General features: G+C 38.2%; 2 protein-coding genes across 3 annotated transcripts in view; both read right to left on the reverse strand.

Annotated features, from left to right (window-relative positions):
• Window positions 1–223: 223 nt before the first annotated feature.
• LOC139464992 (TM2 domain-containing protein 3-like) lies at window positions 224–9,127 on the reverse strand. The gene is made up of 5 exons (XM_071246655.1): window positions 9,028–9,127; window positions 4,227–4,477; window positions 2,608–2,779; window positions 1,858–1,933; window positions 224–1,339 (listed from the first exon to the last, which is right to left on the reverse strand). Exons 1-5 carry the CDS (start codon window positions 9,110–9,112, stop codon window positions 1,174–1,176), a joined length of 750 nt encoding a protein of 249 aa, XP_071102756.1. The 5' UTR covers window positions 9,113–9,127; the 3' UTR covers window positions 224–1,173.
• Window positions 9,128–12,331: 3,204 nt separating this feature from the next.
• The window catches only part of LOC139478833 (poly(A) RNA polymerase GLD2-like), a 28,470-nt gene continuing 24,939 nt past the window's right edge, over window positions 12,332–15,862 (reverse strand). For both annotated transcript variants that reach the window (XM_071261496.1, XM_071261506.1), the window contains exon 13: window positions 12,332–15,767. In XM_071261496.1, coding sequence (XP_071117597.1) covers window positions 15,628–15,767 — 140 coding nt within the window. In that variant the 3' untranslated portion in view covers window positions 12,332–15,627. The remainder of the gene's footprint in view (window positions 15,768–15,862) is intronic.

The raw sequence follows: 15,862 nt of genomic DNA on the forward strand, positions 1-15,862 counted from the left end.
AATAAAAGTGTAAGCAATATCATATTGACATGTTCATGTGACCTTCAATAGGTACCGTGTCCCTGACATTGTTTCACAACGCGTAAGTATAAAGTATATATCAGCTATCATTTACAGATATAATTCATAAGATAGCAGCTGGTCCTATTCATTGTGTCTGGGCTGTCCGATACAACCGTTATTCTTGACACACGACAAACAACACTGAAATAGATTTATTTCTTTATACTTCAAGATACTCTCAAACATACCCTCTCTCACACAATTCACATACAATGTGTATTCCTAAGGCCACACCATTAATATTTTATTGTTTACAGATTCTTTGCTAACCAATTACCTAGGAGAGATTGAAATAAAACTAAAAATAATTGTTTCATGGTTACAGCTCAATATTTTCTTATGTTATTTGTCATACAGTTGTTTGGGGTGGTTGATATATTGGGAAAAAATATATTTTCATAGTTGTATAATTATCTTTGATGGATTGGGAAAGTAAAACAATGGTTGGAAAAATCAAAATCATTTTTATTTTAATAATTATTTTCTTAATGTAGTTATTGGCGCCAGTGTGTCAAATCATCAGGTGAAAAATAAATAATAAGGTGTGGCCCTAAAGAACTAACATAATGACGACTCTTTTTTGGAAACATGGAAAATTAGCAATGAATAAATGGTAGCTGGCAAAGAGCCAGTTCCATGAGATTTCTTCATTGACTGGAATTCATGGAACTGAAAATTTAACACTATAATAACAATTTATATCTATTGTATAATATTATATACAACAGACTGTCCAATATAACAGCATTGGCCTTATGAAATGTACAAAGTATGATAAATTATTTCATGAAACACAGGATATTGTAATGATATGTTATTTCACTTTTGAGTTCATTGGCAAAAAAAAAAAGACATCTATAAACAACAATAATAGCAATAAAACAATTTACCCCCAAGAGGTGGAAAAAAGTCCAAATTTATATGTTCAAAAAGTACTGTACTAAATTTTCACCAACTGAAATGTCTTAACCACTCTCCAGAAACTTAATGATGGTGAACATCTGACATCAGTTGATGAGGAATTAAAATGAAACGCCTTCAAGTAAAACGACACAATAGAACTTCCATGACTGACTGATGATGAAATGTACAATGCTAATGATCTCATGACTATATATACAATGATCCATCAGCAGGCCCCACATAGCCCACAGCTATCAAGATGACATCCACAAGTGTCCACACTCCAAGTCCACCAAAACTAAATAGTTTGCCAATGCCTTCCCTCCACAAACCAAGATAGAACCGATCTGCTCCGAAACCTCCAAGAGTAATGCTGGAAAGAAGAAGGACATGAGTTACTACTATACAAGCTGCTCATACTTTTAAAACATGTACTTTAGTTATTATACCTCAACCTAAGATGTTCAAGGACATTTTTTCACTTTCTATACCAAAAGGAGGGGTGGAGTGGGAAGTTTGATTGCAATACAGTAAACTCAAGTTCATAATGAACACGCTCTTAACGAACTGACGGATAGAAAGAACTGGGTTTTTTTGTCACGTCCATTTGCTATATATATGTTTATAACAAACTATGGTTATAATGAACTAAATTTAGAGGGCTCTTTGAGTTTCTTATAACCACAGTTTACCGTATTTGGATTTTCTGAAAAAATGCAGCTACTTTTCTTTTTTTCACTTATAACTAGAACTTGAGAACAACTGAGAGAGAGAGAGAGAGAGAGAGAGATGCTACTAGTTCTGACTAATGCAGATTTTATAGTGCTAGCCCACTGAGATTACATGCCGCAGTTGAACATGAATATCTTCTCTTAGACCATGATCAGGTACCTCAAGATAAGTGCAGTGGACCACTTGTAGCCACTTGTCCAGTTACAGTCCTGCTGACGATAAAACCTCCTGGAACCTGCAACCAAGACAAGAGAGTTGGAACTTTTCCAATTCGAAGTCAAAGAATGTCAAATAGCCTGATAGGCAAAGCTTCACATGAAAGCTTGCAAATGATCACAGTTGTTTTTGTTCTACTACATTCACAGACATGATGAGTTTTCCTTTATAATCATGATCATAGATCATAGTTTATGTACTTAATTGTTTTAAAGCCTGGATTGCAAAAGGAACAAGGTCTATACAAACAAATCTTCACTGGACAGACTCTATTGGTGGATACAGTTTTGTATTACAATACCAGGCCCATGATACAATACACTGACTTGCGACCCATGTAATGCGATACATACAGTACATTACATCACAAGTGCAAAAACGTGAATAATAAACTGTTCAACCACCAGCTAATGCAGGTTCTCTAGTATTTCATGGCTGGACATAACTAGGATAACATTTACAGTGCCCTCTATCTTTGATCTCTGAAATTTAATAAATGACTCAGGGTTGTGATTCACCTGCGAAAAGAAAGAATATCAACTTGCGAAATATGATATTGGGATACGAATCGTAGCACACCATCCGATCGTGACCCCACCGTTTTGTGAATTTTTTTTTATCAACATTCGAACTGAAATTTATCCCCATTTCAACATCCAAGAATCATTTTAAACAAAAGTGATGCCAACCTACCGAGACAAAGGATCTCATCCTTGGCAGTACACAGGGCAGTGTAGAAGGGTCTTGCTGGCCAGGTCTTGCGAGGGGTGTTAATGGGGCAGGCTGAGGCATTGCACTTGTACAACAAGGGGTCCAGCTGGTAGCAGTAACGACAATGGTATTGTCGCTGGAATGTTCTTTCTCCCTATATATACAACATTGTAAAATAAATATGAGTGAGTGAAAAACATGATAAAATGGTATGAATACACAAGGCCATTTAGAAAGTGGTCAAATGTAACAAATGTTATATTTGGAATAACACTTTCTTAGTAAAGTACAGATTCTCGTACTTATTTTAGGTTGAGTCCCGTCCGGGATTCGAACACACTCTTGCCAGAGTGAAGCACCTAATCGCCAGCACATAAAGTCAGCGATCTAACCCACTCAGCTACCGAAGCTTCCACAAAAATGAAAGTCTAACAACTGGTAGTCTAGATCACGTACTTTGAGTACCCCTCTGACAAGTGTAAATTGGCACGGCTCCCATGGCAGAAAGCTATGAATACACAATGCCATTTAGAAAGTGGTCAAATGTAACAAATGTTATATTTGGGTGGTCAGGCTGACTTGGTTGAAGCATGTCCAAGCGATACAAGACATGCATCAACCAATGGGATTGAGTGGTCAGGCTGACTTGGTTGAAGCATGTCCAAGCGATACAAGACATGCATCAACCAATGGGATCGAGTGGTCAGGCTGACTTGGTTGAAGCATGTCCTAGGGATATGATGACATGCATTAACCAATGGGATCGAGTGGTCAGGCTGACTTGTTTGAAGCATGTCCTAGGGATACGATGACATGCATTAACCAATGGGATCGAGTGGTCAGGCTGACTTGGTTGAAGCATGTCCTAGGGATACGATGACATGCATCAACCAATGGGATCGGTTGGTGAGGCTGACTTGGTTGAAGCATGTCCTAGGGGAGACACAAGGTGTACGACCTTGACTACTTTCCTCTTTCAATAATGTCAGAAGTGAGCAAAAAAAACTCACAGTGACTGTGACCATCTTTCCAAGTTTGATGTCAAGAACAAGATCACTCAGTGACACAATGTCAACACCCCTGCATAAAACATATGCAGTTTGTCTTGTATTCTGGTGTCTTTATGTTGTTTGTGTCAAAAGTAAATTTAATAAATACTTCACAGACTGATGTACTTAGTATATTAGTTGGTTCAACTTGCATCTGATTTGATAAACAAGATGGGTTTTACCAACAGTAAGAAAACCAAATGTAAGAGCCACTGGCTGGTACGTTCCTTAAAGCAGATGAATGGCCCTGTTTGTGGATATGTAATAGTCATAACATTTAAAATCAATTATTAGACAATATTATTTAAGACAGATTCTTAAAATATTGCAAAATAAACTCCGCATCTAATCTTCCAAACATGCTGAAGAGAAATCTCATAAACAGTTTTGAAGACATTGTATCATTTATTTGAAATGGATTCTGTATCATCAGTTTAGGAAACTGAAAACAAATAAATTCACATGAAGTTGATGAGCCCTTGATACACAGTGGGACTACATCAGATATAGTTGTGGTAAAACATATCAATAGCTGATCCACAAACAACTTACATTGCAAGTTATGTTCTCAACTGCGACACACTCTGCAGTACTGATCTTCCCATATTCACAAGTAGAAAAGTTGCACTTGATGCATGCTCCTCCCAGCTTGTGGCAATCAACACCGCTTGGGCACATATCATGAGGATTTTCTGTGCTCTGTAAATTTCTAGTCTCAGCAGACTGGCTTGTAGCAGTAGAGCCTACTGGAGTTGAAGATGGTAGCTCAATGGTACTGCCATGTGTCACTGGTGTGTTTTGACCTGAATAAAAGCAGTCAAATATGTATAATTCAATCCATAATATCAACCTTTGAATGGGGATCAAAATAGTTTCATTGTATATCTCAATAAGGTTAAACAAATTTGGAATATACACAGAAATATATGTACATATGTTCATTTGACATGTTACATATCCGATTATTTTCATGTGTATGAAATCTTATGACCCTCGAAGTAACCATGGTCATTAAAAGGTGTTTATAATGTGGTACTGGTGTTATTTTGTTCAGGCATGTCACCAGACACAGTACTATGACAGCTTGGTTCAACATGCACAGATCTGTCATCAGCATTCCTGTAGCAGTGAGCATCACAGGCCTTTGCCTGAACATTCCACTATACATTTCTTTGCTCAATCTCATTAAAATCAGATCTAAGTTCTCGCTGCTGCAAAACAAAGATCTGAGGACATCCCATTACGGGTCACGTCAGAAAAACCTTAGACCGACCACTGAAATTGACTAACAAGAAGTCCACATCAGCCAATTAGAAAGCAGCTTTCTCGAGCTTTACAGCACTCGTTTCAACCTGGTGACTTCCATTTCAGAGTATGCTTGAAAAATATGTTGACAGTTCTTGAATAAAATTTTGAAAACTGAACAAACAAACATTCCGGAATGTCTAATATATGGTTGAGATTTTATGGCAGTGCTTCCCACCTTCTGTGCAACGCCTCCTCCGTTCAAATGTTTATCCTACGGAAGCGAGAGATAGACGACAATATCGACAGAATCAGTCGTATGGGTCGTAACTGTTGTTCGGAATACCCTGTGTTAACGTTTTTGAGGTTGCATGATTAGAAAAACAAATTTCGACTGTCACTTTCATGATCTGGTAAGCGACGCTTTGATTGGTTGGATGAAAGGTCGTTCTGGCGTGACCCATAATGGGATGCCCTCATATCTTTGATAGGTGATAGCGAGAACTAAGATCTGATTTTAAATGAGATTGTTCTTTGCTAGAATATGTAAAACCTCTTTTAATATCTTTGGGCTAATATACTGTAGGCTATACTAGTCAACCCACTTTCACATGGAGACTTGTTCACAAAAAAGTCGGTTGATTGAATTGATGTCTTGCTACATATCTGATCACCTAATCATCAAAGTCAGGATACATGTCACTTGCATTAAATTTTCATTCAGACAAAGTTACATGTGTCTATTATTTCATTGATATTCATGAATCATAGAGGCATAGTGGTAACAACATAGACATGATCAATTTAGAGTTCCTTGATATGCAAGGTGACATGTGACTTTAGCCATAGTTCAGTACAATCAATGATAATCAATGATAATGTCAGAGACCATACACCGAGGACGGGCCTCAGCAGTAGATTATCACAAACGATCACTGCTGTGCCATGAGTGTAATTGATACATTGAGATGTCCTGCATCTTTTCTACTGGCAGCAGGCAAGATGCACGACACATGCGGAGATGCTCTTATCTGAGGGCTTCCATATTCTAGTAAACAATCTTACGCAGTGCTTGAATGCTGAGAGTTAATTCCCTTCACTTTCCTCAAGCGCACATGCACGTTACACTGATATATTTTGAGTATTAGGATAAGCACAGTCAAAAACTACATAGTATCACTTCAGGGGAACAAACAGAAGATAGATAACAAACTTGGTCAAATGCAAGATGAAAATTTAAAAATTGCGATAAAACATATGCAGAGATTAAGAATACTGTGTGTATTTGTCTCGTAAACTATGCCGGAAATAGCAATCAGCTGTACACACATTTTCTCCCGCCTCCACCAGTGACTCGGTTACAAATTCCCCAAAACATAACATAAAGGTATTTTGAACATGTTGAACTGTAACCATTATTTTTCAAGCAATGGTGTATTCCAATATCGGGTTACTTTAGTTCATGCTTTTTAAATTAATAATATAAATTATTAATAATAACTAGTGTAGCACTTGGATATACAGATGAATTGTTTTACTTTTTACAATGACAGGTCACCATTAGATCCTTCCCACATTTTTGCTAATTCTATCGCGAAAAGAATAGTCAAACTACAATAAATATGACTTTTATGCACAAAATAATGATCGAATGTTAAATCTACTTTTTGTTAATTATAACCATGTTTAACCAGGATACATGTACTTCAAGATGTAGCATAATGAAGTGTGGTCAACAAAAGTAATGAGGTAATCATTTTAGTGATTCTTTCTGATAGACGTCCTTTACAAAACACCCAAATAATTAACGAAATACATTATTTAAGGATTGAGTGAGTATTTTTTTCTGTTCATTGAGGTATGAATCAAAAAACCAATGTGCAACTGTGTGAATCCGTGTAGTGAATTCTTACAAAAGTTTGCACATCGGTTTTTCGATTCATACCTCAACGAACCGAAACAATTACACAGTCAATGCTTATAATTAAATTTGACAACGTAAAACATGATTATCTACAATAATTTAACCCAAAACAGTTGTATACATCAAAACAGACAAAAATGACGAGATTGATAAACATTCCAGGTTTAGGAATACATACAGTTCCGTGACATGAATCAGGTGATGGTTAAATTAATGCACATAACTTGACACGGCTACACAGTCATTAGCCAATCAACGAAGAGTAGAATCAAAACAATGTTCATTTGACCTGTCAATTAAGGCAAGAGGCAAAAAGAACTGCAACAGTCAGACTGTAATGAACCGGAAGAAATATGTCTGGGAGAAGGCGACTGTTTCAAATAACATGGTCAGTTACCGCCAGATTTAAACATTACTTCCCTGATTACGGTAAAACACAGTTAGAAAAATGCTGGTTAGAAATAAAACCCGAAGACATGAAAGTTGAACCGAGGCGCGCGGGAAAAAAACAGGCAAGCGAGCCTGCACATTTGCTGTTTCATTCATTTTAGGCCTTCGGTTTTGCATGAAAGTCGCTAAATGTCCTGTGTATGACGATACACGTGAGCAGAAAGGGAATTCCCTCGACTGTAATATTGGGATTCCCCGGCATTCCGCAGTAATAAAAGTAGTGCGCCTCGGTGAGCGTGGCTTAATTTTTTACATTCATTGGGAAATGAATGCAATAACACGTGACCAATTCAGCTAATCAGAATACAGGAATTTCAATGAACACAATGAAAATTTAATTATATATATATACATCATAATATATCATCCAAATGATTCCAGTAACTAAGGACTTTGTTTCATATTAATGGAGTAATTTGTATTTGAAAATGGATAAATTGTGAATTTCTCACAGGCCGCTATTTTCTCTTTTTGTAAGATGTGATATGGTATGATGTTTCCGTTCGTTAATTAGCAGAAATGTCAATGTATACATATAGTTACTTATTAGTTAAAATTGTCCTTTAACAAATCAAGAAAACTAACATAACTCAATGTTTATAAATATGTAAAGGGTTGGACAACTGATTAGTCAATTTACGAACCCTCTCATATAAATTTATAATCTCGCACAGTCCTGCATGAAAATGTCATTTGGTCTTGCAGCATTGATCAGCCTCCAACAAGCCCCAAGGCCTTTCCGTCGGTATATGGTTGGTTGGTTGGTTTGTTGTTTAACACCACACCCAGCAATATTCCTGCTATATGATGGCGGTCTGTAAATAATAGAGTCTGAACCAGACAATCCAGTGATAAATATCATGAGCATCGATCCATGCAATTGGGATCGATGACACGCATTAACCAAGTCAGCGAGCCTGACCACCCGATCCTGTTAGTCACCTTTTACGACAAGCATAGTACCCTTTTACGTCAAGCATGGGTTGCTGAAGACCTATTCTACCCCGGAATCTTCACATGGTCTCTGATGATGTCTCATTGTACAGATATAGGCTCAGCTGATATTACTATTAGTATCCTAAATTAACACTAAAATATACTGGTAATGATGCAATTTAATCATGTTTAGGAGAGTCGACACAAGGATTATTGACACAGACTGTACAATGTGTGATATGTTAGGTAGCATGGTTAGACAACATTCCTGACATATGACAGCCAATGCAAATATTTTAGACTACCATGTCATTCAATTTGGTATTCTGCTGTTCTTCTCAACCGGCTTTCGGATCATGAAAGGGTATTTGATCAGAAGGGTACCTAACCCTCATAATCGTAATGGAGAGCTTGATCGGAAAGTGGATCCAAGGGCTAAGAATAGAGTTGGTGGTAACCTAGCCGAGAGCCGCGATGGGGTTCCTAAAAGGGTCATGTCATGTCTTGACTGTAGGACCCCATCGCGGCTTTTGGCTACCACCCTAACCCAAAGGATCAAAGGGGCACGCGACATCTGTGAAGCGAGAGCCACATATATATAAGCTGCGCTCGGTAAACTGCATTGTTGTCCAATAACATACTCTAATCGCAATGTTGAATGCTCCAAATGACACAAGAGTGACAATGAGAAGCCGTGTTCGGATCAAACTTTTAGATGGTATGTGTCATGTCTCTGGTACATAAAGATTACCTAAGCGAGACAGACTTTTGTTGAAATAACAACTTCAAAATACTAACCGCCGATACTTGTGTCCAAGCCATCGAAAAACACTGTCAACAACACGAAAAGCAAAGTGTTCCATGGAATTCTAACGATCACCATAACTAAAAACACCGGAAGTACTTGAAATGCGGAACACGTTCAGCAGAGTGGATATCACCGGACCAAACCTGATAATGTGAAAAATACGAAAATCAAACGTAATGTAACATTTTAGTAGGATGTTTAGCGAATTTATGTAGTCTGACAGAATTGTATTCATTCATCACCGGACCAAACCTGATAATGTGAAAAATACGAAAATCAAAAGTAATGTAATATTTTAGTAGGATGTTTAGTGAATTTATCTAGTCTGGCAGAATTGTATTCTTTCATCTTGAAGAAAAACAAAATAAATTTCATATATATCTTACAAGGAATATTTCTTTAAATGTTACAATGTGGAAACATTTTGGCAGTGTTTCATTATATCTCTTCAGTGTGTACATTGCGCGTTGTCTTTCAGTACAGGCTCTGTGACCAAGCAGTCTGTTGTTTCAGTTATGTACTAGTACATACATTCACAGTCACAATGTCAGTGTGCATGAATGTAACAATTAACATGTAATCTATGTCAGTGTATATGTGTAATAGTTATACAACACATATTGTAGGTCGATGTACACTCCACACACAAATGGCATGCTCAAATGGCATACAAACACAATGACAATGAGTTATCAGATGTTTGAATGTCGCCAAATTTGGAGACATTCGTAGTTCCATCAGAAGAATTACATTTTAATGCAGTTTGCACGTCATATTAAAGCCAAACTCACTAATATTCCAGCTATATGACAGCGGTCTGTAAATAATCAAATCTTGACCAGACAATCCAGTGATTGACATCATGAGTATCGATCAACGTAATTGTGATATGACATGCATCAACCAAGTCAGTGAGACGCCTCTTTACGACTTGCATAGTCGCCTGTTACAGCAAGCATGGGTTGGCCATTTTTATTCTTCACAGATGTATATGACAAGAAACCAAACAATTTTCAATTTCCATTGTTGACAAGAGCGAAGTGACCTGGTTTAATCAGATCTGAGTGATATTTTGGCACTATGTTGTTGGCGCACTGTATGTATAACTACACAGAAGTATGACTGATGGTAATAACAGGATTAAAGTGAAATTGTTGTGTGCAATTTTAATACATCTTGTGTACATTCCACACATGCAAGCTAGGGTACATCATGTACTCCTGCCTAGAACAGGCTCACGATGTTAGGCCACCCCAGGTAAGCATGTTGGGATTAACACTGCTGAAAACAGTGTTTCCAGCTGTATGACGGCAGCATGCCAATAATTGTGTCTGCTTCAGACAATCCAGTGATCGATAATGTGAGCAACAATCCAGGCTGACGGGGTACGGTGATACCCAATCAACCAAGTCGCCAAGCCTGACCACCTGACGCATTTATTACCATTGTCTCTTACAACCATCTTAGGTTGCTGGGTATATATTTTTACGGTGTCTAGCCGGGAGAGCCACATTTCAGAAATGGCTATTGCCGGTAAAGCCACATTTTCAGCTGAGTGCATTTCGCCTATTCTAGCGGGTAATTAATTAATCCGATTACCGATACCTTTATATGAGTGTCCCACATTTAAATTACTAAGCGCGGTACTCCCAGACTGAGGGAGGCGACCAGTTCCTACACCGTGTTAGTGACGACATCATCATCTTCACTACAGACAAGAACATTGAACATTTGTGTACTGCAGACATTGTATTTTAAGATGGTACATCTTATGCCTGTCCCAAGTTGTTTGATCAGATTTATTGTTTACATGCTGAGGTGTTTGGCCATATGTTTCCATTAGTTTACTGTTTGTTGTCCAATCGAACAAAAGTTATGTCAACATGTTTCAGTACCTATGCGATTTTGCTAGTAGAGGAGGTCTAGAGTTTGCCCCACTTACAATTCAGTTGGACTTTGAACGTGCAGCTCACAATGCCGTGACTGAGGTATTTCCTGGGACATTAGTTAGAGGGTGTTTCTTTCACTTCACCCAATGTATCTGGAGGAGGGTGCAGAAAGAAGGTCTGGTGTTGGACTATAAGGAAGATGAGGAGGTGAAGAAGCTGGTGACAAGAGCTGCTGCCCTCCCTCTAGTACCTCGTGACAAAGTGGATGATGTGTGGGTTGATGCCATTGCTGACTCTCCTGCTGGCCCTAAAGTGACTGCCTTCATGGACTACGTGACAACCTGTTGGGTTCAAGGGGGGGCCTTCATGCCAGAGATTTGGAACCATTTCGAAAACCAAGGCCACCGTACCAACAATCACCTGGAAGGGTTGCACAACAAGATAAAGAAACGTGCCAAGAAGTGCCACCCGAACATCTACGAGGTAGTGAAGCTATTTCAGCGAGAGCAGTCACTCAAAGAGGTTGCAGTCCTGAGACTCTCACACCAGTGATCAGAACCTTCACGAAGAAAGAAGTACAAGACAATCGATGCACGTATTGCGTCCCTCAAGATCCAGCTCCTGAACCCACACCTGAGTGAGATGGAATTTGCTGACCACGTGGGCGACCTCCTTCATCTGCATTATGATATTCATATGCTATTCATATTCATCAATGTAAAGTTTTGATGAATATGTTATCCTTGTTGAATAGAAAATGAGAAAACAAGACTTGTTTCGTTATATACGGTAACCTGTTAGAATCACAAAGCATGTTTTGACTGCATAACCGCGAGAGCCACATTATACAATCACGCAACCATAACCATTGCCGCGAGAGCCACATCAATTTGGGCTATCTATTTTCGAAATGTGGCTTTGCCGGCCTGTAACCATTTTTACAAAGAAACCCCACTGGGATATGTATATTTCAGCAAAGATAACAGGTTGTGCACATTTATGACTTTCATAAAGTTGAGCATGGCGCTGTTTGTTTGACGCCGCACTCAGCAATATTCCAGCTTGGTCTGTACATAATGAAGTTTAGACCAGACAATCCAGTGATTGATATCATGCGCATTGATCTCCACAATTGGGATACGAAGACATGCATCAAACAAGTCAGCGAGCCTGACCACCCAGTCCTGCTAGTCATCTTGTACAAGCATAGTCGCCTGTTAAGGCAAGCATGAGTTGCTGGAGACCTATTCTAACCTGGATCACATGGCTGTGACAAACAAAAATCACCATCTTGAAGAATCTGGGTTCAAGAGGGATTTAACAGAGATGTTCCATCTTAATGACAAAAAAATCAAATCAATCCTTATTTGTTTATATTTTTTATTTCACATGAATCATCATACATATCACAATGTCTGACATTTTAATGTACATTAATGTGTTGGTCTGGAACAAAATGTATGCACATTTTCATTAATCCAATGAAAGTTAATGATCTTAAAAAGCATATTTACTTCCACAATGTAAAATTGTCCTAAAACAGTCAATTCATAAACTATGAAAACATGAACATCACAATATTTTTACAATGAGACGATTTTCATACTCTTTTTTTTTTTGTCTTTTTGATTTTTAAGTTCCCTGAGGTCAGTGTCATACATGACCAGACCAGCTGCCAATGACGTGGTTGGTTAACTGGCATCAGTGTAACAGTTTAGGGAACACCGTAGTTGTCTTCATATTTTAATTGTATTCATATATTATGAGATAGGAATTAAGACTAATTCCCTATTGTTGGATTGGAACGGTTCATTATTGTATGGTGTGTGTTTAAGTCACACGATTCAACTTCTTCCAGAAATCCTTAAGTACGATTTCAAACCTTGAGAAAGTTATGTCTTTTCTTCCATGGTACTAGCATCATTAATGTAGATAAAAAAACTTAACTGACATGAAAAAATATGCTACTCAACATAAGTTGAGCCATGTCTAATGATTTTGAGCTAAGCAAGTGGCACTTTGTACTTCAGACAATACGTGGGTGATTTCAAAGCTTGTAGAAAGTACACAAATTCCCTGAGACTGCTTTGGGTTTAGGCATCTACGGATCAATCTTACAGCCACACGGCAAAGGAACATATCACTTCACACTTCACTCGTTTGTTTAATAAATATTATGCTTATTATAAGCCATTGTAATGATGGTTATACAGTTCTAATTTTACAGAATTTCTTTCATCTATTGTCATTACAAACAAGGAATGATTGTTGTGTACAGCCAAGTCAGAAATATTAGTTATAAGATGGCGTCAGGATGCAGTTATATCACTACCAATGCACACCTGCACTGATGCAGAGTTTACCATGGAGACCTATTCCACAAACCTGAAGCATCATTATAAACATTCTCCATTTCCTGGAACACAATTGGCACCAAAACCCAAAATAATTAGCACTTAGTCATGGCCTCATAGTCTTTGTAAGGAAACAACAGGACAAAGTCTTCTATATATCCACTAGCCCTGAACGCTGACAGGGATCAGGTGGTCAGGCTCACTGACTTGTTTGATGCATGTCATCGCATCCCATTTGTGTAGATCGATGTTCATGATGTCAATCACTGGTCCAGACTTGATTATTTACAGACCGCCATCATATAGCTGGAATATTGCTGAGTGCGGCGTGAAACAACAAACAAACAAACAAACAAAATGGTACAAAAGAATAGTCTTACATACACTTTGCATAGAATACAAAGTCCACAAACGTCATGAAATAAAAACAAGTGATTTTTTTAAGGGAACTGAAACAAAGATTCTTGATTCATGCCACTTACCATCAGACTGCTCAAGAATTATGACTAGAAGACTGCCTACCATATCAGAGATGTTTAAGGTGACCGATGAGTCTATAGCTGTATTCAACTTATATCAATACTTCATTAATTATTTTGTTCAAAGGTCCTTTTTGCAAAATGTTTGAGTGAGGTCATCGACAGTTAATTCAACCTTTGACATTTGTGAAAAACATGACAGAAACTGAAGGAGAGTGAGTGAGTGAGTGAGTGAGTATGGCTTTACACAACTGTCATCAATACTCTAGCAAAACTGGTATCAGGGCAAGACACCTTTTACTGAAGAATTGTTAAACATCACATTGATATGACCCTGACCTCCGATTTTCATCATCCCATCCAGATCTTCTCTTTATATGCATACAAGGTTGTGAAGGGTAAACTTGAAAGACAAAGTTGAGGGCCATATTATTGTAATCACTGGTGACCGAGCTTCCTTGCAATCATTTGCAAAATAATCAGATAGATCCCCTACGGTTGAATCACGTTTCACTCCACTTCCTCACCTACACAGATGCTACATACCCATCTCTACATCACAATGAACACTAACGTATATGTCATATTCATCTATTTTTTGGGATATACACAATGCTTTACACTGTTACTTCCCATAGTAAACAATGTCTGTTTTTATCTCCAGTTTAAATAATTATTCAAGCATTTCGAACAACTCAACATTGTAAATAAAGAGATAATCTAGATTTGCCTGCCATTTTCTATAATCTTCTAGTTGCTAACATGTAGGAACCATTGCTAACAGTGTCATGGTTGTTGTTCATCACAGCCTGCAGCGAAACTTACATCTTTTCATAACTTACTAGTAAATTATTCCAATAGTTTGAAAATACCAGAACATGCACTGACTGACATTCAGATTGTCCAAAGCGACAAACAGAAAAATCCTTCATACGATGTGTTTGTTTTATTGTATGAATAATCAAAACAGTTAGGACAATGAATGTTGCGCTGAAAAAAATGATATCCACTGTGTTGTTATAAAAAAGTGTTTAATGTTTTTATCATTTTGGATGGAAAGTTCCCTGAAAATAAGGAGTCAAACACCCTCCCTACACCATCTCTGGTCCAACTTATGGAGAATCCACCACTGACAGGAATAATTCCACAGAGAGTCACTCAAGGTCTCCACACATTCACACAGACTTCAGCAGCCAGCAGACCTCTTGACATATTTCTCCCTTCCAAACATACGTCACATCACTTGGGACCACATACGAGAGATGAAGTCGACTGCGAAACCAAGCGCGCACAGGAGGATCTGACAGGGAATTCACTGATACAACACAAAGACAGCTTATACCCTGAGATCAGACAGTTACTAATGTGACACCAGTCACTCCTGTGACCACATCATAACAGAGGGACTACACACTGACTGGGGTTTGACTGGCATTAATTCTGAACAAGAAGGGCACTTTTCCATTGTCACAAGGTCCTTTTCCGTTGTCATTACTGTACATTTGGGACTCAAAATCCCAAATTATGCACACACATAAATAATATTGCACACCTAACTTGAAGCATGTGCTTGTGTCCAGGAGCTTTGTCTGCTTCAATGAAAAGCCATCAGAAATTCATACTGATAATGATCACAATTATGAATCAAAACAAGTGGCCCATATGCCATCTAGTCAACAGTCTGGAAGCTGCAGAGAGCAGCGTCAGTAGGGTTAGGAATACTGGGGAGATTCTCCAGTCCTCGTTCCTACCACCACATGCACGTATGTCCGTGAAGGACCCTGAGATGGGGAGGTGTTGTGATGGCCTCCAGCCCCATCACTGTACCAGCTGTTGAGGTCGGCTGCAGCGTCTGCACATCCAGGACCTCAGAATGGTACACTGGTGATGGACTCAATGTCATTTGTCTTTCGTAATCTGAAGAAGCTGTTCCTGAAAACACGCTGGACTCTTTGAAAGGTGAATTCATCATACACAGACCTTGCTGTGTTTGACCTGTCAAATGGCTCTGGAAAAGAAATAATTATTTCAAAAACAAAATGACATCGAGTCTACAGCAAAGGATACTTTTAATGAACATGTATTAATGTAACAAAATTTCTC

Source organism: Haliotis cracherodii, unplaced genomic scaffold, assembly GCF_022045235.1.
Source record: "Haliotis cracherodii isolate W230 unplaced genomic scaffold, xgHalCrac1.p SCAF_1, whole genome shotgun sequence".
Taxonomy (NCBI): domain Eukaryota; kingdom Metazoa; phylum Mollusca; class Gastropoda; order Lepetellida; family Haliotidae; genus Haliotis; species Haliotis cracherodii.

Coding starts and splice junctions, on each gene's coding strand:
- LOC139464992 (XM_071246655.1), bottom strand. CDS start 9,112: ATGGTGATCGTTAGAATTCCATGGAACACTTTGCTTTTCGTGTTGTTG. Junction 2,780..4,226: donor TTGAGAACATAACTTGCAAT/GTAAGTTGTTTG, acceptor TTGTATATATAG/GGAGAAAGAACATTCCAGCG. Junction 1,340..1,857: donor TCCACTGCACTTATCTTGAG/GTACCTGATCAT, acceptor TCTTCTTTCCAG/CATTACTCTTGGAGGTTTCG.